At 43.5% G+C, this 23592-nt stretch overlaps 1 protein-coding gene across 6 annotated transcripts; it reads right to left on the reverse strand.

Annotated features, from left to right (window-relative positions):
- Positions 1 to 1129: 1129 nt before the first annotated feature.
- Positions 1130 to 23162, reverse strand: DENND10 (DENN domain containing 10). 6 transcript variants are annotated; one of them, XM_045068458.1, is made up of 9 exons: positions 22915 to 23160; positions 20583 to 20799; positions 18360 to 18439; positions 15035 to 15183; positions 13869 to 13980; positions 11174 to 11274; positions 6864 to 6971; positions 5385 to 5479; positions 1130 to 2529 (listed from the first exon to the last, which is right to left on the reverse strand). In XM_045068458.1, exons 1-9 carry the CDS (start codon positions 23079 to 23081, stop codon positions 2353 to 2355), a joined length of 1206 nt encoding a protein of 401 aa, XP_044924393.1. In that variant the 5' UTR covers positions 23082 to 23160; the 3' UTR covers positions 1130 to 2352. The 6 variants fall into 6 exon arrangements, with proteins under 6 accessions (XP_044924393.1, XP_004751899.1, XP_012911216.1 ...); XM_004751842.3 differs by having other exon boundaries at positions 20583 to 20779; positions 23027 to 23158; XM_013055762.2 differs by having other exon boundaries at positions 23027 to 23139.
- Positions 23163 to 23592: the final 430 nt, after the last annotated feature.

The raw sequence follows: 23592 nt of genomic DNA on the forward strand, positions 1-23592 counted from the left end.
ACCAATACCCTGTTCCTCGTATGGACTATGGTCTTTCCTTCCTGGACCTTCATATCAGCTGTTCCCTGCCAGGCTAACTCTTGCCTATGCATCAGGTCTGACTCGGACATCACTCCTTCCAGGAAGCCTTCCAGGATTCATAGTATGAATTCGTTGCCCCTTCAGTGTGCTCCCATAGCACTCATACTGTATCTGGCACTTGCCACACCACAGCAGAACAGCCTGTTTGTTGTCCCTGAGCCCCTGTAAACTGTGTGCCTGGGGCAGGAAGTGTGTGCTGTGCATCAGGGAGGCCTCAGGATACAACACCATGCATGGCAGAGTAGGCACCCAAACACTGGCATACTGGAAAAATATTTCCAACATACTCTGCCTCAGATCATCAAGGACTCTATCTGTGGCTTTCAGGCAGGGTTCCCTAGGCCAGAATGATGGTTGTCTTCACACTTCGTTAAAAGGGTTTCACAACAGCCTAGAAGAACAAAAAATGTTCTACTGGGCGCCTGGGTGGCTCAGTCAATTAAGCGTCTGACTCTTCAGCTCAGCTCAGGTCTTGATCTCAGGGTGGTGAGTTCAAGCCCCACATTGGGCTCCATGCTGGGCGTGGAGCCTACTTAAAAAAAGAAAAGAAAAGAAAAATTCTACCAGACGGCTCAGTATTGCCCTAAGTGTACACTAAACAAAATTAAAGAAAATTAAACATACAAAGGCCCCAGGTGGAGGCTTAGCCACTATCAGATGACAGAGCAGAAATGCTAGGGCATCTTTTCAGAGGAGAAGACACTGAAGTGCCAGGCCTAGGGAGTGGGGGAGGGAGAAGGGTGAGCGCAGGGAGGGGGGTGGGGGGTTGATGAGCCAGGGGTGGAAGAAGGGAGCCCAAACCCCTTGACTTTCAAACACATCTTGTAAGAACTCCCCAGTATATCTGCATTGACCAAAGGGTTTTATCTTTCCTTCGAAGTGGGGAGAATTACAGAAAGAGGGCACAATTCTTCAGCTCCCTAGAACTGTGTTACAGAGCATCAAAATATTTCCATTTTATTTCTCCATCATAAATCTGTAATTTTAACAACGTTGATCATTAGCTGATAGAGTAATACAAAAAATGAGGGAGATAAAGATGTTCATATTTGTTTTCATAAAGTGCAGATTTAATTTTCAGTTGTTTGCCTTAGAAACATCACCTCATTCCACATCCTCCCCTACCCTCACCCAAGGAGGGAGGGGAAAAGGCTATTTTTTGTATTTTTACTCAAGAAATGTCTAACAGAATAAAAGAAAGATCTAATAAAGACAAGATTTTTTTTTTTTTTGCAAACATTTCTCTTGGTAAGATTTCTAAGGACAACAGTAGTGAGTGTAAAATAACCTTTCATAACTAATTTGAATACACAGAATAAAATAACAAATACGGAACTTAGACCTCCATGCTTATTTTGCAACTTTTAAGTCTCCAATTATGAAAAAGATACATAACCTGAACAAGAACGGTTACCTTAGTATGTGGCCAAATTACTTTTCCTGAAGTCTGAAGACACTCTCTGGTCTTGGCCTTGGCAATTATGGGAAGTTGCTGTTCCATTCATACAGACCTTTACATCCAAAATGGGCATCTTATTTTACTCTACCATATAATCACTGGCATCTTTTTAAAAGAACATTGCTAGCAACAGAGTTAATTAAAGAGTACTAGTGGCTTCAGTTTGCCAAATGCTTACCTCTGCGACAGTATAAATGTGGATTATTAAAGTTGTCTACTCAAGTATAAAATCTATGCAAAATCCTCATAATATAGGCAAAAATGTTCAAAGGCCAAGGAAAAAAAAATTCTTTTCTTTTACAAGAAAGTGCAACTGCAGGATCTTTTCTGAATGACCTTCTAGACTGTTCTGCAGAAAACTTAGTTTGGCTCAGAAAGTAGAGTTCCTCATGAGGAATAAAAGTTCTTCCTAGAAGAATATGAAGCAAAATTTCGGCAGCTTTCTGAAAATAAACTGTTAGTTGGTGGCTACGCAGTGAGACAACTGGAACTTATCATAATGAAGGCTTTTGGGTTTGCTGTGATTTGCACAAGAACTTGGCAGAGCTTTTTCTCTCTTACTCCAGGACGCCACGCCATTGCTAACGTTATACAAAATAGTTACAGCACTTTGTCCAACACTGAGCCCAGGCAGGAAATCAATCAGAAGAAAATCGGAAGGGTTTTCATACGTGCTTCAGGACTCTTTCAGGTCAAATCGCAATACTTCCAAATAAACCGTTAAAAATATAACATTTTGTTATTTTCAGTATTTTACATAGTGGATAATCGTGGTGCGAGTGATCATTCATCAGTGTGATACGTCGTCACAATCAGATTTTCAGCATCTGCTCCGCTGCTGCAAGATGGTAAAGGAAGTTTTCTGTTGCTGGTGGAAATCGTCTTTGCTTTAGGGCCTCAAAATTGAGAACCAGCTTTTCTCCATCACCAGAAACTTCTGAAAATGGTTCCAGGTTGGTGAAGATTTCTCTCGTTTTTAGGGAAATATCCTTCAATGGAACAGGAAAATATGAATTATTGTTGCATTCAAAGAGAATCCTTCCTGATATCTTTAAGTTTATCACACTATAAGTTAGGAAAAATGAAACAAACTTAAAAACAACTTATGAAAACCAGTGTCCTGTTTTTGCCATTTTAGCCATTTTTAAGTGGATGATTCAGTGCCTTTAAGTACATTCATAGAGTTTTATCACTACTATCCATTTCCAGGACTTTTTCATCCTCCTAAACTGAAATTTTGTGCCCATTACACAGTAACTCCCCATCCCATCTCCCAACTCCTGGTAAACACCATTCTACTTTTTGCTTTGATGAATTTGCTTACTCTAGGTACCTCCTATAAGTGAAATCACACAGTATGTGTCTGGCTTCTCTCACTGAGCATGTTTTCAAAATTCGTCCATGTTGTAGCACAGGTTAGAACTTCATGCCTTATTTTTTTTTTTTTTTAAGATTTTATTTATTTATTTGACAGAGAGAGATCACAAGTAGGCAGAGAGGCAGGCAAAGAGAGAGGAGGAAGCAGGCTCCCCACTGAGCAGAGAGCCCGATGCGGGGCTCGATCCCAGGACCCTGAGATCATGACCTGAGCCGAAGGCAGCGGCTTAACCCACTGAGCCACCCAGGCGCCCCAGAACTTTATGCCTTTTTAAGGCTGAATAGTCTTCCACTCCATGCATGAGTTTGTTATCCATTCATCCACGGACGGACATTTGGGCTATTTTTTTACCTACTGGCTACTGTGAATAGTGCTGCTATGAACCTGGTGTACAAGTACTTATCTGAGTCCATTTCTGATTCTTTCTCACATAGATCCAACAGAACTGCTGGGTCTATGGTAATCCTGTGTTTAACTTTTTGAGGAACCCTACGCTTGTTTTTAGGACATACGTCCTCTAGAAGTCCTCTGCTGCCTGGCGTGAGTGACCCAGCACCTGTCACGTGGGCTTTGTTCCTCCTTACTGACTGACAGCACTTTATATGGCTGAAGAGTCACCAGAGCTCACATTAAGTCATGTCTTTTTCTTGGTTTGTTGACATCATTCATTCATTCAAATATTTTCAAACCCCTACAATATGCGAGGCACTTTCCTCGTACATTATACCGAGTCACCTCTGTATCACTTTGAGCCCATAAAAAACACACGAATTCAAAACTCACATTTATACTCACAGTTAACCAACACTGTAAAGAGTCAATGTTTTGGGGGCGCCTGGGTGGCTCAGTTGGTTAAGCCCCTGACTCTTGGTTCTGACTCAGGTCATGATCTCACAGGTCTTGAGATCGAGCTCCGCATCAGGCTCCCCACTAAGCAGGGAGTCTGCCCCTCCCTCCACTCACTCACACTCACTCTCTCAAATAAATAAATCTTAAAAAAAAAAAATGTTTTTACCCAAATGTTGACAGAGGGATGGATGGGCAATGATGATCCCCATGGAAGGAGAGGAGAGTCTCCTTGTTCAGGTCCTTAGGACAAGACCTGCCCACTCTTCCTGGCCAGAGCAGAATGGGCCACCAGCACCGAACAGAAAGAACAGTGCTGCCGCTGGGTTCTTGTCAAAGTGGTGACTCCTCTCATCCTTTAACTCACAGGTTGCCTCTTTAGACAGCTGTCTGACCCCTTCTCTAACATTCTCTACCTTGACCTCTTGTTCTGTCATGGCATTCATTCATCATGGCTCGCAGTGATCTGGCATTAACAGAATTTTCTATTCATCTACTCCAATAAATACAGGCCACAAAGGCAGGAGACTTTGCTCCCCACAGTATCCCCCTTTCCTGATGCCCGACAAAGAGTCAGTGTTCAATTCATATCTTCAGGGTAAATGAACGAATAAATGGAGAAAAGAGCCAGGTCCAACCAGGTGAGTAGGGTCTGCTTATCGGAGGAGACCCCCGAGGTGGCACAGGTGCAGACAGTGGGAGACAATCCTTCCAGGCCTCTGGCCCCCACAGAGTGACACAAGGGTCCAGATGAGCCAGGATGTGGGAGAGGCCAGGCTGGGAGTATATCCCAGAGGAGGAGCGAAGAGCAGGCTGTGGTGCGGAGGAGGGGCTCCATCACCACATGGAGAGACTTAAAGACACTCTCTGACTATCCCAACCTGGCAAGGGGAAGGGGCGGGTCCACACAAACACCATGGTCAGCTTGACAAGTAGAGCCCGCAGGCAGGTAGCCCCCGCTGGCGGCCGGCCAGCCCTGCAGGGTGCGATCACAGAGTCTGCTCACTTTGGCAGGGATTTGATTATATGCTTTCTGATGTTCTGAACACAATACATCAAAGCTAGATAAAGATGCTCTCTCTAAGAAGGGAGTTATGGTCAAGAAAAGCATGGGGCATATGGAAACAGGTACCAGGCTGTGAAGAATCTTGAGGACAATGTTAATAAGGAGTTTGGGCTTTTATTTGGGGTAACAGTAAGCTCATGAAACAGAGGAGCAAAACAAACAAACAAACAAGAGGCTCTCTATATCCCCCTGCTCGCTTTCTGACCAATTTGCACAGCAACCTTCTCTTTACAACGTGTTCCTCCATGAAAATTCTGCTGGGGGCACGGAATGCACTGGCTGGCCCACAAAAGCATTCTAGACCACTGGGAAGTTACACTTCCCACTAGGAATGCTGGCCTTCAGCACTGGTTCCCTGTGTACATGTGTCCCCAGAGCCCGCTAACTCTTCAGCCATGGCGCCCCTCACCCGTTCATCAGGGCCATCCTGCAGACCCTCATCTAAGCATCTGTCCCCTGGCCACTCAGAGTCCCGTGCACTCCATGCAGCCCCGCCGCCCCCTACCCAGCCACACCGCTTTGGGACTTTCAGTGTCGGAGCACTGAGGACTTACCTGTATAACTTGGCTGTCTGATTTCTCAGGATCTTCTGCAGACTGAACAATGAGCTGGCCAATGTCTTTGTGCAGTTTGCCCATTGTCATGGCCTCTGGTGAGATCGAGTACATGTGTGACTATTTAAAAGTTTACATAATAAAAACAATGCCATCCACTTGAAAAGGTCAACGATCACCCAGAGGGAACTTTCAAAACCACCTACAAACTCCCACACTTCCATCTTATTACCGAGCACAAGTGGGACGCTGTGCAACAAGGTGAGGCATAACCATGACTTATACTTCATGTTCAAAATAAAAACTTCTCTGTCACTCCAAGGACCAACCCCCATTCATGTAATGCTGGCTGGGATGGGCTCATTTTCTAGAATCAGAGCAGCCGCAGGCAGCAGGGAGAGGGCCCCCCCCCCCCCCCCGGCCGGTCCTAATGCTTTCCCAGTTTCAGTGGCCCCGGCCACTGCTGGCCCCTGCCCTGGTAGCTTTACAAATGGCTCTTACCTTCATTCCCCTGGGCTTTCTGACACACCCTTCAAAAAGATTTTCCAACACAGGAGTCACGCTCAGCCCTTGTGTGCTGCTACATTTCTACACCTCTTTTGATACTCTGTCCTTCAAGGGGTGGAACCCGGTTTCCCTCTCTTAAGTGTGCATGGGACTTCATGATTTCCTTCTAACCAACAGAATATAGAGGAACTGGCGTATGACTTCTGAGACCAAGTCATAAAAGGCACCGTGGTCTTTCTGTCTCTCGAATCACTTGCTCCTGGGGAAGCCAGCTGTGGTGCTATGAGAAACTCTAGCTGCTCTATGGTGGTGAGACCTCCTGCGAAAGCCACTCGAGCTCACTCAGAAGTTGAGCCTCGGGAGGACAGCAGCCCTGGCGGTAGCTTGACTGAATCCTCAAGACAGACCCTGAGCCAGCACCTCTCAGCTAAGTCGGTCCTTAGACTGAGATAATAAGTATTTGCTGTTTTAAATCACTAAGTTTAGAAGTGATCTGTTACGCAGCAGAGAACTAATACAGCTTGTTTAAACAGAGATGTGGAGGAACAAGATAAGGAGACTATCTTATTAACATGGATTGCATGGCCTAAGCACCCCGAAGGTATCAGTACCATGGCGAGGCCTGTAAGAACAAATGCTGTGTTCAAGACACAGAAAAATCCCTCCAGTTTCAGCACAGCAGGCTACGCAGGCCCTCAAATACCAGTTTTAGAGGATCAGTCTGAAAAAACAGAACTGGTTAATGCAGGCCGGGGGGAATGGGTGAAACAGGCGAAGGGGTTGAGAGCACGCTCGTCCCAACACGCACCGTAACGTGCGGAACCACCGGATCGCTCCCCTGCACACCTGAAACTAACCCGACATGCTGTCAATTACACTGCAATCAAAAATGTTTAGAAATGAATTAATTTTAAAGAGTACAATGCTTGGCTGACATTTTGTATCAACAACAGAGCAGGAGAGAGAACTGACCTTTCGCAAGCGGAGCGATGGTGATCTCACTATCCGCCAGGTTCACGAACACGTCATAGAGGTCTGATCTACTGCTCACCTCCAAGTCCACAAACCCGGCGATGTAACCTGCATTGCGAAGAGGACTGACATTACCGGAGTAGGAACAAGTCCTGCTGTGAACATATGAGGAGAGAACCGAATCTAAAAGCTCAGAAGGTGCTTTTCTTCACGGCTTTATTCAGGGTACGTCAACAGCAGCCTGTGCCATTTTCTTAAGACTTCACTATTGTGGAGCACCTGGGTGGCTCAGTGGGTTAAGCCTCTGCCTTCAGCTCAGGTCGTGATCTCAAGGTACTGGGATCGAGGCCCCGCCTCTGCACAGCAGGGAGCCTGCTTCCTCCTCTTTCTCTGCCTGCCTCTCTGCCTACTTGTGATCGATCTCTCTCTGTTAAATAAATAAATAAAATCTTAAAAAAAAAAAGCCCACACTATTGTCAGCTGCCTGAAGAAGCTCATTCAACTCCAGATGACCCAAAACCAAATTTCAGTGTCAAGGAAGAAGGCGTTTACTTTTCAGACATTGCTATTCAGGTCAAGAATGATGCTGAGGCAGAGGGAGCAAGGGTTCTCTGGGCCAGTGTTCCCCCTTAGGTCTTTGTAGCTAAGAAACCACAGCCAAACACCTGCTTTGTCAGGGATGGCATCATCCGTTTCAGTTCGGATCTGATAAACACTCAAGGAATCAGGGCAACTCAAGAATCAGCAGATCTGGGGTGCCTGGGTGGCTCAGTGGGTTAAGCCTCTGCCTTCTGCCCAGGTCATGATCTCAGGGTCCTGGGATCGAGCCCTGTGTCAGGCTCTCTGCTCAGTGGGGAGCTGCTTCCTCCTCTCTCTCTGCCTGCCTCTCTGCCTACTTGTGCACTCTAAATAAATAAATAAATAAATAAATAAATAAATAAAAGAATGAGGAGACCTGTGGAACTGAGGCTAAAACAAGAGGTACCAGACTTTTCAGATTTCACATAGCAGAACAATTAAAAACAAAAAAAATTTTTTTGAGGACCAATTTATCAATGCTAAGGTTTTGCTTTACCAAGAGAAAACATTAAAAAAAAAAAAAAAAAAAACCACAACAGTGACAAAAACAAAAATTTAACTGCAGGCCAGGCAAACACAGACTCACTCACTTGAGAAACTGTGACATATGACAGAAATGACACTGATTACTGGAGAAAAGAGAATCCTATTCACTCAGTAGTCCTGAGCCAAGTGGCGTTCCAGCTGGGAAAAAAATTCCAAACTCACTATTAAAAAAAAAGTAGTTCTAGGTAGTACATTAAAGACTTAAATTGGGAAGAAAAACACTCCTTAAATTTTCACAAAATTTGCTTCTACCCTTGGTATAAAGATTTTCTTAAACAAAATATCAAAACTAAAATCATAAAAGAAAAGTTTAATAAATTCCAACACGTTAAAGTTAGGATTTCCAAAGTAAGGGGATGGGCAACATGGGTGAAGGAGATGAAGAGGGATAAATTTCCAGTTACAAAGTAAGTAAGTCTCAGGGATGAAAAGTACAGCGTAGGGAATACAGTCAATAATACTGTAATACCTTAATGGGGTGGAAAATGGTGAGTAATTTATTATGGTGAATGTTTCATAATGAATGTAACTGTCAAATCACAACTTTGTATACCTGAAACTAATAGCGGATGTCAACTATACATCAATTAACAACAAAAACCAGGGGGAGAGGTGCCTGGGTGGCTCAGTGGGTTAAGGCCTCTGCCTTCAGCTCGAGTCATGGTCTCAGGGTCCTGGGATCAAGCCCCAAGTTGGGGGGGTCTCTGCTCAGCAGGGAGCCTGCTTCGCAACCCCACCGTCTGCCTCTCTGCCTATTTGTGAGCTCTGTCTGTCAAATAAATAAATAAAATCTTAAAAAAAAAAGAAAGAAAGAAAGAAAGAAAAAAAACCAACGGGGAAAAAACATGAGAGATACAAGGTAAAACAAGATTGTAAAATGTTCACAAATGTTAAAGTTGGGTGACAAGTACATGAAGCATATTATACTTAATAAAAAGTCTAAGAAAATTTTCTATTCATTTTAAGATATGAGAATAAATAAAAAGCCCACAAACTCAGAGACTTTTTTGAAGCATATATAACCAACAATGGGTTCATATCCTGAATATAAAAAGAATTTCTATGAATCCATAAGAAAAACAACCCAGTGGGAAAATATGTAAAAGACAGTTACTTTGCAGAAGAGGAAACACAAATGGCAAAAACCGAAAATGTTAAACCTCATTAGGAATCAAGAGAATACAAATTAAAAGCACACAAAATAACATTGTACAGCCACCAAGTTGGCCAACACTGTAAAGTTTGACAGTAACCGAGAGTTGTTGATGACATGAAACAGTGGGACTTCTCCTCCCCTGCAGAGGGTAAACTGGTACAGTTTCTGAGGAAAACATTTGGCATCACCCTGCAGCTTGAGGACCTGCACCCCTTATAACCCAGAAATTTTACTCCTCGCCCTATAACCTAGAGAAAGTCTTACATAGGCGCACCAAGAGACCCATAATAAAAATGCCTATAGTAGCACTGTTTTGTTTGTTTGTTTTTTTAAAGATTTTATTTATCTATTTGACAGACATCACAAGTAGGCAGAGAGGCAGACAGAGAGAGAGGAGGAAGCAGGCTTCCTGCTGAGCAGAGAGCCCGATGCCGGGCTCAATCCCAGGACCCTGATAGCGTGACCTGAGCTGAAGGCAGATGCTTAACCCACTGAGCCACCCAGGCACCCCAGAAGCACTGTTTAAAAGTGAGTGACGAGAGGGGTGCCTGGGTGGCTCAGTCCGTTGAGTGAATGCCTCTTGATTTCAGCTCAGGTCATTACCTCCGAGTCCTGGGACTGAGCCTGGGTGGGCTCCACACTCAATGGGGAGTCTGCCTGAGATTCTCTCCCTCTGCCCCTCCGCACCCTCCCACTTGCATACTCTCTCTCTCTCTCTCTCTTTCTATCTCTCTGAAATAGATAAAGAAATCTTATAAATAAATAAATAAGAATCATAAGAAAAGTCTGAGTGAATAAACTTTGGCATATCACTTAATGAGATTCTATACAACAGTGAAAATGAGTGAAACTACAAATATTCACATGAAAATACATAAATCCTGGGGCACCTGGGTGACTCAGCAGTTAAACATCTGCCTTTGGCTCAGGTCATGATTCCAGGGTCCTGGGATCAAGCCCCACATCAGGCTCCCTGCTCTGCGGGAAGCTTGCTTTTCCCTTGTCCACTCCCCATGCTTGTGTTCCCTCTCTAACTCTCTGTCAAATAAATAAATAAAATCTCCAAAAAAAAGAAAAAAAACGTAAATCCTACAAAAATATTGTTAAGCAAAAATAAAACAAAAGCCAAAGCACAGGTCACAGAAGAATTCATTCATCATGAATCCACATATATAAAGTTAGTTTAGTAAAACTAAACAATATATTATTTAGAGCTCTGTGTTTCCGTGTATGCGGCTAGAGAAAGGGAGTGAGGAATGAGATGAAAAGGCACATGAGATACTTCAAAGTACAAATAGTATTCTACTTTTTCATCTCTGGTGAGGCTGTGAGTATTCTTTCTATTCTTTTATAACTTGCACAAATATTGCACATTAGTTTATATGTGAGAAATTTTTCATAATTGAAAAAGCAAAAACAAAAGCCCCTACTATCTATCATCATCAATATCACTTCATGAAAGGATCTTTTAAGACCACAGAAGTAGAAAGGGCATGATATCCTTAAATTTAAAGAAACAAAAACAAAAGACTACATCACCACAACGTTAGAATTCCTACAGATATAAATAATACTGTTATTAAGTTGTTCTCAGAATCTTACCACTGAAAATTTTTATACAAGAGTAACTACATCACTTAAAAATAATTTTATTTTTCCTTTGAGAAAAAAATATGGAAAGGCACAAAATAAAGTCTTAAATCAAATAAATCACTGATAGGGAAACTTTTAAAATGAGAATTGCATAAATTAAAAATAAATCGTATTTGGTGATGGTTGTGCAAAGTGAATGTACTTAGTGAATCTGAATTATATCCTTAAAAATGACTATGATGGTAAATTTTATGTGTATTTTACTGCAATATTTTAAAAACTTACAAATAAATTTTTTAAGGGAAAAGGATTGGTTGCATTTACCAAAGAAATAATAAATCATCGTTATTCCCTTTAAGAATGCAAAAATACTCCCTCAAACCAACAACAGCCCTGGCTATCGTCAGGCTGAATTTCACTGAAATGCTGTGTCTACCTGGGCACATCTGCAGGGCCTCCAGCTCCTCCGCGTGGAGGTGCACATAGGAATGAAGTATGGTCCAGTCCTGTCGATGCCACACCAGGGCAGGCAGAGTCCTGGGGAATAAGGCAAGAGCTCAAATGGTTGCTAGCACTGGCGTGACTCAGCCCACCCTCCCCCCTCCTCCTCCTCCCCAGAAGGAAACTGGCTACAGAGGCAGAGCGGAGAAGGAATGCTAAACCTGCCGATGCAGGTTAAAGTCATGCAATGTTTTAAACTCTGCCTTTTTTGGGTCAGATGAGCTGCAGAAAGCTCAAGGTGAAGTTTCAAACGATCTCCGTGGGGGGCACAAAGCTGCGCTGCAGAAGCTTTCCTCCCAACACCTACTCTGCAAAGGGCCACCGCGGGAGTCTGAAGGTAGGATCCAAAGCAGAGCCCCACAAGCAACAGAAATTTTTGAAGTTCTCATTTCACATTTAAAACTCCAATGAGGGGGTGTTTCAGTGGTTCAGTCTTAAGCTTCTGCCTTCAGCTCAGGTCATGATCCCAGGATCCTGGGATTGAGCCCAGCATCGGGCTCCCTGCTTGGCAGGAAGCCTGCTTCTCCCTTTCCCACTCCCCCTGCTTGTGTTCCCTCTCTTGCTGTCTTTCTCTGTCAGATAAATAAATTAAAAAGAAATAAAATAAAAATAAATAAATAAATAAAATTCCAATCAGGGGCTCCTGGGTGGCTCAGATGGGTTAAGTGTCTGCCTTTGGCTCAGGTCACCATCTCCTCCTGGTCCTGGGATCTAGCTCCACAGGGAGTCCGCTTCTCACTCCCTCTCTGCCTCTCCCCCTGCCTGGGCTCTCTCTCTCAAATGAATAAATCAAGTTAAAAAAAAAAAAATCCCTACCAAACTTACAAACTACTTTGTGTTTGTTTCTATACAAGACAAATTTCTTTAAAAATTTCCAATAATAAAAACAGCAACAACAACAACAACAAAAAACCTTCCAATAATACAGCTCCTGCAGGAGGAGGTGCTGAACTTAACAGTGATTTGGTGAACCTGCTGGTGCCCAGCTATGTATTTCAGATGCTGTGGACATCCCAGTTTCAGAGCATAAATGTAGAGGAAAAGGGTAATTGGGTGACTAAACAGAGGCTTCGGGGATCAGAGCGGAGTGAAAGTTCCAGCCCTCTCACGTAAGATCTGAGCCAGTCGCAGCCTGAGCAATCATTTCCGACATGCACACAACAGGCAAGGTGCATGCCAAGTACTTTACAGAGAGTATCTCCAGTCCTGACAATAAGCTGACCAAGTGTGCACTGTTATCTTCATTTTTCAGATAAAGAAACAGAGGCTTAGAAAGCTTAAGTATCCTGGTCACAGAGCTAGGAGGGTGCCCTCCCAGGACAGGTCCTTCTGACTACCAAGCCTTTTTTCCCTCATTTTCTAACTGGTAGCCTTTTGGAGCCTCAATTTTCTCATCAGTAAGAGAGGGCAATAATACTTCCTTGCAGACTTGTGTCGTAAGTAAATTTAATAATTTAAGGTGACTTACACGATACCTGGCCTACAGTAAGAGCAAAAGCTAGGTCCTCCTGCTTTTAAAAAAGAATCTATGAATAAGTTAGATTTGGTAAAGAAAGAAACTTTAAAAAAAATCTTTGTTATAAAAATAAGAAAGGGGGGCAGTAAGTATCGAACTCTTTTTTTTTTTTTTTAAAGATTTCATTTATTTATTTATTTATTTGACAGACAGAGATCACAAGTAGGCAGAGAGGCAGGCAGAGAGAGAGGGGGGAGCAGGCTTCCCTGCTGAGCAGAGAGCTCGATGTGGGACTCGATCCCAGGACCCTGGGATCATGACCTGAGCCGAAGGCAGAGGCTTAACCACTGAGCCATCCAGGCGCCCCAGTATCAAACTCTTGATTTGTCTTGGGTCATGATCTCAGGGTCTTGAGAGAGAGCTGCACATCAGGCTCCGCGCTCAGTGTGGAGTCTGCTTGCTCCTCTTCCTCCCCGTCTCCCCCGTGTGTGCGCTCTCTCCCTCTCTAATAAATAAATAAAATCTCAAAAAAAAAAAAAAAAAGAAGAAGAAGAAGAGTCGGTGATAAAAGTGAAAAAATGGATTACTTAAGAGTGGTCGCTCAGTCATTAAGCATCTGCCTTCAGCTCAGGTCATGATCCCAGGGTCCTGGGATGGAGCCCCGCATCGGGCTCCCTGCAGAGCAGGATGCTTGATTCTCCCTCTTCTACTCCCCCTGCTTGTGTTCCTTCTCTCGCTATGTCTCTATCAAACAAATAAATAAAATCTTAAAAAAAAAACAAACAGGGGTCAGGAACCTGTGCCCATGGATCAGCTGCCGGTGTTTACACATCAAGTGTAGAACACAGGTGCGCTCATTCATTTACATATGCACTGGCTCTGGCATTTTGGGTGGTTGGGACAGATACCCTATGGCCTACAAGCCTAAAATATTTACTGTCTGGCAAGGAAAAGTTCAAACTCCCCATTCTAAAGTATTCATGTTTCTAAACTTAAGGAAGAATCTGCCTAAATTCAGTGACCTTCAACAACTAAATCTCACCTGAAACATTAGACCAAAATGGCATTTCACTCATAGCTAACGCGTTCTATTTATTCCAAATGTGCAACGGAACAGAGCGCATAGGAACGCAGACTGCCCCAAATTGGCTGCCAACAAAGCCAGAGACGATACCTGGTGAACTCCTGGACAGCTTCTATTTTGGGGTGATAGACGACAATTCTTTTCTTTAGCATCAGCGCTGTGTGTAAGATAACAGTTTCCATTCCAAACTGAGATACAATGTCTTAAAAGACAAGAAATTAAAATGTCAGTGCGTTAAATAATATGTAAGGAAATAAAACTGGAAAGGATTCTTTCCAATAAACACTGAGATTCTTTTCTATATACAGAATACAAAAATATTCTCAATACAGACAACAAAGAAGCACCTTATACCCTTGATGGGCATAGAAATCCCTACCTGCTCCCTAGGATGAACGCTATGGTAGCCTAAACCTGCCCCCAAGAGATTCTGGGCTGGCTGCACAGGAGAAGCCAGAGTCACAAGAAAGCAGAGTAAATGATATTAAAGGAACCAGCATCTTTCCATCATGAAAAATCCTTAAGTTAAAAAAAAAAAAAGTGCACCCTTTGCCCTCTGCCCTTGACACACACACGTCATGACTTAGATCCTCTTGAGAGAGCTGGACAAACCTAAGGCTCCAACGGGAGGCTTTGAAACGGTCTAGAACAGGAGGATCAAGAGCAAAGACAGTGCTGTGGGAGGGCAAGAGTGAGAGCCAGTGGGACCCTCAGAGCTCCCCTCTCCTCCCTTTCTAAGGAGCTTGAAGTCTGTGCTCAGCCTCAGAATGCCATTTTGGATGCTCCAGTAGGAGAGAAAGGCCGGGAGTTCGAGGAGGAACTCTGGGCCAGGGGCTGGAGCTCTCCACTTGGAAGTAGTAACTGCTAAAATGTAAGGACAGGAACACTATGGAAGTCAGTGGTGACTCGAGCTGTGAGATGCCGCTTTCCCGTGAAAGAACAGTTCTGTACTGTCAGAATCCTACGGAAAGGACGTCCACAAAAATCTGCCTTCCTACGACAGCATTCTAATCAAATAAGGCAATGTAGAAGTTGAACTACCCGCCTGTTTAGCAAATAAAAATCACACAGATGAAAGCAAACAGGAAAATGGATTCTCAGAGCCTAATGGGGACTGCCCTGGGCTTGGGGATATTATTGTTGTTGGGGTGGAACGATCTAGGATGGGGTTTTGTTCTGTGCTTTTGTTTTTCAGCTTTTGGGGTTTTTTTTGGTTGGCTGGTTGTTTTTTTGTTTGGTTGTTTTTTGTTTCTTACCTTTGATGGAGCCTGCAAGATAAGCCTTTCGGGCATCAAAATCCTTGCTAAGGAAAGAGCCATTTTCTTCACTCTGGCATATCCCCTTTGTGAGAACTGCAATGTAACTCTCCATCATTTTAACTGGGCTCCCGTGTTTCAGGTACATTCTGTAAGAAAAGACAAAAAGCAACCATGCTCTTCTTCAGCATGAACCACATAGAGCAATGCAACCCCAGGCGGGTCCTTGTTAAAAAATCTGAGTCAGCTTGCCAATCTAGTTCTGAATGCCTGAAATCTGTACTCCTAGACTACTTCTAAAATTTAATTTGAAAATGTATCCAAAAAATAACCACTCAAGAGACCTTCAACAATTCCTGGAAGGTGGCTTTCTGTTTGTATCTGGGGAAGCCTGTTATCATCCACTCAGGCAAGAGAATGACCTATGGACTTGTTGAGGCCCCATTATTCTTAAAAATATGGTATACTTATCTCTCTGTATGTCTTACGTTTCACAAGTGGTGTTTCTAGTCAGAACAACTCTATCTTATCACTGGGACTTCCTTTGACAAGGTAGGAGTTTTGCGTTGTTCACAGAGAAAGCACTAATTATAGAACCTATATTTATTATCAGAGTTCCCAGAGGTAGCTATATTTAAATTAAGAAACCAAACTCCTTTAAGTTTCTGGTGATAAATGCACTCTAGATCTATTCATCATCAAGTTCCAGAAAGTGCTGACAGGAAACTGGCTACATTTATAGCTCATTTGTGAAATCAGTCCCTTCCCCTAAAATCTCTCCCAGTGAATAACTAAAATCTACACTGCGCTTGAGAAGCAGCCTCAGCCTACTTGGGTCTTTTAGTAGCTAAAGGGATAGAAAACTGGAAAGAAAATAAAATCATGGTTTAAAACACATCAAACTGAAAGTGATATTTATTGTACATTAAGTGAAGAAAAGCAAGTGTTTTAACTACTAACCAAATTTTGTCGATCATCATTTTTTTTATTTTATAATGCACAAATAGAGAAAGAAAGTAGGTAGAGAACAATGACTATGTAAGCTATCATATATATAAAATAACTGAACCCATGAACTCACACACACATTCTATATGGAGAAAATGTCTCCGTTTGGAGGTTGGGGATAGGGGAAGGAAGGGACTTTCTGTATTGCTTGTATTTTTTTACTATGTGCCTAGATTACCACCACCAAACAACACACCATTAAAACTGTAAGACAGACAAAGGGGCGCCTGGGTGGCTCAGTGGGTTAAAGCCTCTGCCTTCGGCTCAGGTCATGATCCCAGGATCCTGGGATCGAGCCCCACATCGGGCTCTCTGCTCAGCAGGGAGCCTGCTTCCCTTCCTCTCCCTCTGCCTGCCTCTCTGCCTGCTTGTGATCTCTTTGTCAAATAAATAAAATCTTTAAAAAAAAAAGGAACTGTCAGATAGATACGATATACGGTAATGAAGAAGGGAAACACAGGAAGGGTAGTAAAACTACTTTTTCCATGACAACCCTGGGCCACGAAATACTGAAGAGAGGGAGACATTCCCCCAAGTCATTCCATAGAAAAAAACAAAATCCAACTTAGGGGAACTTAAACCGATGGGACGGCCATAGCTGCAGGCTGTCTCATGCACGGACAACTGACTCTACGTGTGTAGGCAACCCAGCTACTCTGCCCCTGCCACTAGCTGGAGGCACAAAAAGATGAAGGCGGTCATGGCAAATGACCCGGACCCCTTCCCATGGCAACCATAAGCAGCATGCAGAAGGCATACCTGCCTGTTCCTCTCCCCCGAGATGGAAGGGAGCCCCTCCATGGTAACCTCAACATCACTGAAAAGTGCTGTGTGCCTGTGCACACAGACACAGCAGTGAGGAGAGTAAGTGTGTATGCATGTATACGTGTGTGTGTGAGAGCACGTGTGCGTGCAGGAGTGTGTGGGTATATACACAAGTGAGAGCAAGTGCAGTAAGGGGTAGGGGCAGAGGAGGTAGCTGCCAATAGCTTTGAGTCCTCATTTCTCCTAAACCGTGACAGGAGAAGAGTCCAGAATGCAACAATGCCATGGCACTAGAGAAGCCGAAGAACCCTTTGGGCTTCCTCTCGGGCAGGAAGTGGGCTCTAAAGCAACCTTACATTCTGGGCTCCAGAATATTTCCCAGTGAATTCAATGGGTAACCTAACCTGGACCCAATCCAATGAAATGAGAGTCCAGTATTTGTTCAAAAACAACTTTGCTGAGTTTTTAGCTCATGGCTTCTAGATGGTGTCTAGGAGATAACAATCTCCTTTGGTGTCAGTACCATAGTAGCAGACAATTGTTTACACCCCACAGTGAACTGTTTACCTGCAACTTATCTTTGGAGAGCAAGAAGCCTCTCTTATCATAGCTGGCTGCAAAACTGGTGAAACTTCATTTTGTCAAAATATAACCAACCTGAAACCCTTAAGTAATGAGAAAGTAGACTTCTGCTACAGACAGATATATATACGAATGTGCATACACAAAAAAATGGCAAAAAAAAAAAAAGTATATTTATCAGGCTTATAGTGAGAAAAACAAAAACAACTCCGTTTCTTCCCCACCCCAAAACTACTTATTGGGCATAAGCCTGAGGGGTGAGGTTGTTACACATAACAGAATTACGAAGTCTATCTCGTGACAACAATATTAAAAAACAAACAAAATGTGTCAAAGCCCTAGTTAGGGAAAAACCAATGTCCCTGACAAATACGAAAGATTTCATTAACTCTACTGCATATACTTACCGAGGCAAGAAAGCAGATTGACATATCTTATGTAATTTTTTTCAACATCTGGGATGAAACTAAAGTTTACCCGAATCACAATTAACCAGTTCATTAGAGCCTCAGCTTCTCAGCATTCCTGCTGAGAAATACTTTCCAGGGCTTTAGCATAATTCAAAATGCCCATTAATTTTCTCTAAAATGACTCCCACACACAGACTTTTGCATTTATGAACCAGCTTATCGCTTCACCAGCATTTAACTTATCCATCTGCTAAGGAAAGTTCTAAACTGGAAGTTAGAAGCAGCAGAACAAAAGCAGCAAGTGACTCAAATTCCCCAGGAACTGTTTGTAAATTGCTTTTTCTCCTCCCTTCTACCGTTTTCCTAAATAAGAGGAGCAGTGTCATCAAAGCAGAAGAGAAAGTTCCTCTTTACAAAACAGTTTCTGGAGGGCAAGTAAAGATTAAGTTGGGGAGGCAGAGGGCTGAAATTTGCTTTGTTGGTGTAGAAATCTGCTATGTAACTATTGAGTAAGATCTTCATTTTTGTGTGATAGCATTTAATACAGTTTTCATACAGACCTACACAATATCCTAGTGAAGGCGGCATATTTCTCTGGGTTAAAATCTTTGGCGGTCAGAACAATAGAAAAATGAGTCACCTGTCCAAAAGAAACAAAAAAGTATACTTTTTAAAGACACTTTCACAGATTTAATTTTTATTACTATATTCTAGCAAACCTCTGTACAAGACAGATTGGCATTAACAGGAAAAGATCAAAATGTAACCAAGTTTTCACTTGCTTCTTTATACTTTTATGCTCACATACACATGCATATAAAAGACATACACTTATATATACATAAATAGAGTTAATTTCCTAGATAAGAATGTAATAATTTGAGTTAAAATTTTTTTAAAAATACAAATATATTTTAAGTATAAAAAATGTGAGTTTTCATTTAAATTTCCCTAACCTCATCAAAGCAGAATTAGAAATGCCATTAGACCCACCAATTTATCAACTATTAATTAATGAAATAGGAGGATAGAAAACAAAAGTACATACAGTAAAAATCACACAGTTCCTTGGGGCACATTGGTGGCTTAGTTGATTAAGCATTTGCCTTTGGCTCAGGTCATACCCCAGGGTCCTGGGATGGAGCCCCACATCAGGCTTTTGCTCAGCAGGAGCCTGTTTTTCTACCTCCTTCTGGCCCTCCCCCTTCTCATGATCTTTCTCTCTCTCTCTCTCTCTCGCAAATAAAATCTTTAAAAAAAAAACAAAAAACAAAAAACACAGGGGCACCTTGGTAGCTCAGTGCATTAAGGCTCTGCCTTCGGCTTGGGTCATGATCTCGGGGTCCTGGGATTAAGCCCTGCATCAGGCAGGGCTTCAGCTTAGGTCATGATCCCAGGGTCCTGGGATCGAGCCCCACATTGGGCTCCCTGCTCAGCAGAGAGCCTGCTTTTCCCTCTCATCTGCCTACCACTCTGCCTACTTGTTACTTGCACTCTCTCTCACTCTGACAAATAAATAAAATCTTTATTTTAAAAAAAGCAAAACATTTAAGAAATTTATGAATTTAAGAAAATTATTATGAATAACATCATTTTTAGAAATCGTATTTTAAAGCATAAGAACTATCTCTAAATCTTGCTGTTCTTCAATCTGAAAAACAGATTTGAGATCAATGTTGCTATTGTTTGGCAGACTACAGGCAAAACACAGATAAATCTACTTCAGGATACATGAAGACCTCTCAGCAAGAACTTAACGAACATAAACCAAAGCTTCTGTAACACACTGAAAATTATCTTTTTTGCAAATTTACATTTTCTAATTATGAATCTGTTTTGGCTTAAACCTGTAGCAGTTTTATTTTTTTTTATTTTTAAGACTTGATTTATTTTGAGAGGGAGTGCACATGTTGGCGGGGGCAGCAGCAGAGGGAGAGGGAGAGAAGCCACCCTGGGGTTCGATCTCAGAACCCTGAGATCTTGACCTGAGCCAAAATCACGAGTCAAACACTTAACCAACTGAGCCACTCAGGGGCCCCAAACCTTTAGCAGTTTTAAATAGCTGCCTTCCTGTTATTTTAAATGTAATTCCTTAAATTTAAATGGGTATTTTGGACATGCTTCTTATAGTCTGGTTATTTGCTATAAAAGTAGCCCTAGAAGGTAAAAGAAATCCCTATCCAGGAACATGCAAGGAGCTTAGCCACTTTCTAGTATTTCTTTTCTTTGAAAAAAACATGCTGGTTGCTTGGGATTAGGATCATCGTGGCCCACAATGACCACATACTGATTTCCAACATGTCACATGGATACTGTTCATATCAAATGACATACACAAAAAGCCTACTGAATACATGAGTTTCCTTACTTCTTCTTTCTATTCTTAATAATATCCTTAACATCCACAAACAAATGAAAAAAGTTTTCTTGATTATGCCAAGGATTTTACCCTTTAAAAGTTTTTAATTATAGAAAAGTGTTTCTTTCCACTTTTATTAATCACAGTCATGACTTTGAAAGTACTTCTACATTTCTAACTCCAACAGAGTATAACCTGGAAAAGGCTTCACTATACCAAACACAGGGTCAGTCATATTTTACACACTGACAAATGTTTATAGAATAAATGAGAGTGAAACCTGAAACGGAACATTCCCAGTGAAAATTGTATTTAGTATTTTTTTCAAAAGTGTATTGTGAACAATAATGTCTAAAGCTAAGAGTTACCGGAATGTGACATCGCTTTAAATATTTTTGGCCATTTCACCTTTATGCAGTCATACCTTTATCAAAACTGAAGAATCTGGAACTTCGACTGTTGTGATATAAAACCATGTTCTTCTGTACTGACCAAAGACAAAGGGATGGAGAAGTTTGCTTTCATCTGTAAGGCAGCATTTTCTCAGCAGTAAATTCCTTAAAGTTGCTGTCGTGGAAGGGTAACACCACACCCACAGAACTTCTCCATTTGTGTCCTTTTCTACGGTGGAAAGATGGTCACTGTGAGAATGTCAAACAGCAGCAAGGAAGTGAATTGATTGGTTACTCAGAAGCACTTAGTGGAATTAGTTTTAACATTCCATTTCATAAAGCATCCTGGAGCACTTGTGACCCCAAATTCCCACCTACCTCTACTGGTCAAATTATCTAGCTCTCCTGATCTTGACTTTTAGGCCACCTGAGTAAAAAGCTTTTATAATAAATCATGAATGAGTATTTAGCCTTACAGCTTTGGTAGAGGTCTTCCCCTTTACCCTTCCCCTCCCACACACATTTTCATAAACTCATCATTACATTTTTTTTTAAGATTTTATTTATTTCTGGGGCACCTGGGTGGCTCAGTGGGTTAAGCCCCTGCCGTCGGCTCAGGTCATGATCAGGTCCTGCGATCAAGCCCCGCATTGGGCTCTCTGCTCGGTGGCTCAAGCAGAAGGCAGATGCTTAACAGCTAAGACACCCAGGCGCCCTCATCATTACATTTTTATCTAGTGAGAAGGATTTTTAATAAATACATAAGAAGGGTTTATTAAGAACAAAACTGGGGATGAAGAAAATGGCAAAATCTCTCTTAAATCATAATACTGCTTGTGCAAATTCTGTATTTAAAGTAGTAATAATAATGGTTATGCCATCATGTATGCAGTTTCATCATCAAAAGTGAACACTTTAATAACGCAGTCAGCCTTTAGAAAACCAGTTACTGCACATACAGCAGTAAGGATGGATTTTTATCTATTCTATAGATTAAAAAAAACACTTTTATTATGAAATATATCAAGCATATAGGGAAAAGAATTTTAAAAAATGAATTCCCCCATCTCCATCATTCAGCTCCAGCAACCAGACACACTGGCTCCTCCTCCTCTCATAAGGGGGAAAGAGAGTCCCCCCCCCCATTATTTTGAAGCAAATCCCTTTTAAATCCGTGTCCATATGAAAAATACAAAACCTGCTGAATTGAAAATGATTGTAAGTCATTTTCGTTTTTGCTGTTACCAGATAAATTCTGTTATCAGAATTTATTTAACCCAGCCTCATTCAGAAGTACCTTCAAGCAGGACTAAGATGCCTGAAATAATTGGGTTTTGTTTTGAAGCAGTTTGCAAATCACATCAGAAATAAATACAGGAAGCCATTCCCAGATAAATGCACTCCTCTGAGACACTGAAAAGACACAGTTTTGCTAAACGCAAGCGATGTTCTTCTACACTAGAGGAACAGAATGTTTAGGGGTTTGTAAAAATCTCAATAGAATATTATTTCAAAGGACAATGGCACTCAAGGAACCGAGTCATTCAAGCAACCCGGTGCTCACTGCCGCCTATGGGATGAATGGTTCCCTGAAACACCCAACCCTGAAACGCTGCACACGGCTCAGGCACACCCAACGATGCCAACGTACTTCCTCAACCACTATTTCCTCAAAACTGACCGGGATCCCACCATATGGGATTTTGTGGACACTCCGGCTACATGCATGAGCTTTATCTCATGATGCAGGATTCCTCCACTAGCACGAGTTGGGGCTCCGCGTCTAATCTGCAAGGGTCCCAAACCGGGCTCCACCACTTCCTAGCGTGCGTCCGGCACAAATGACACCCTGGGCCTCCATCTGCTTCTCCCAAACGTGGCCATCAAACATTACCTACACACCCCCCGGGCTGTGGTAGAAGTTTAACGGGAGGTAATTCGTGCCTATCTATGTTCAGCACTCGGGCCGTCACAGTTAGCCACGGAGACTCGAACCGCTCAACCATACAATCGGGGCCAGCCGGGCGCAGGGCAGACAGCCACGCGTGGCTCCCCCACCCTCAGAGGTCAGCCCGGCCGCCTCCCAGCTGCGCGGCCCTCCACCGACTTTCCGCCCAGCCCCCGCCCCGGCTATGCAGCGGCCCCCCGGCAGCCTCCGGAGCTCTGTCACCCTCGATGTCCGGCCGCGTTTGCAGCACCGGGCGTCCGGAAGGAAGCCCGGTGTCCCTCCGCCCCACTGCCCGGCCAGGGCAGGTCCCACGCGAGACTGGCCCAGGGCCACTGGCCGAGTCCCCGCGCCGGGGAAGCCGGGCCCTGCAGCCCCCGGCCCAGGCCCAACAGAGAGGGGGGCCGCGACCTCCTCACCGCAGGTGGCGCCGGAGGCCGCGGGAGCAGAGACCGCCCGGGCCCAGGCGGAGGCGGAGGCGGAGGCTGAACTGGGGCGCGGGCCTGCGGGGCAGGGCGCCTTCGTCCTCACCGATCAGCCCAACTCCGAGCATCAGCTGAGTGTCCGCCGGCTCAGCCGCAGCCATTTTCCACCGCCACCGCCGCCGCTGCAGCGCACGGCTCCCAGCAACCCGCTCGCAGGCCCGCCCCTGCTCCGGGGCAACGCCCACCCCGGCCCCGCCCTCCATATGGCCCCGTCCTTCCCAAAACCCCGCCTCCAGAGCCCCACCTCCTCCCTGGAGGCCCCGCCCCTGACTCGCCTCCACTTCCTGCTCCCCACTCGCCTAAGAAAAGAACCTCCGCCTCTGCAGCTTCCCTTGCTTCCTCTAATCCAGATCTTCTTCTTCTTCTTTTTTTTTTTTTTTAAGATTTTATGTATTTATTTGACAGAGAGCACAAGTAGGCAGAAAGAGGGAGAAGCAGGCTCCCTGCTGAGCAGAGAGGCTGATGTGGGAATCTGATCCCAGGACCCTGAGAGCATGAGGCAAGGGTAAGGCCACCTGGCCCTCTGAGCCACCTGGGCACGGCTAATCCAGATCTTCCTAAACCCTCTCCTCAAACTATTCCAATCTTCCCTCCCCTTCTCAGGCTTTTCTC

Source organism: Mustela putorius, unplaced genomic scaffold (genome assembly GCF_011764305.1).
Source record: "Mustela putorius furo isolate JIRA1106 unplaced genomic scaffold, ASM1176430v1.1 tig00003909_pilon_pilon_pilon, whole genome shotgun sequence".
In the NCBI taxonomy this organism is placed as follows: Eukaryota; Metazoa; Chordata; class Mammalia; order Carnivora; family Mustelidae; genus Mustela; species Mustela putorius.

Bases quoted from the DNA above. Each gene is read 5' to 3' on its own strand.
- DENND10 (XM_045068458.1), bottom strand. From the start codon at position 23,081: ATGGCTGCGGCTGAGCCGGCGGACACTCAGCTGATGCTCGGAGTTGGG. The intron at 20,800-22,914 runs GTGAGGAGGTCG...ACATTCTCACAG, and splicing joins GGCCTCCGGCGCCACCTGCG to TGACCATCTTTCCACCGTAG. The intron at 13,981-15,034 runs GTAAGAAACAAA...TTGTCTTTTAAG, and splicing joins TCTTGCAGGCTCCATCAAAG to ACATTGTATCTCAGTTTGGA.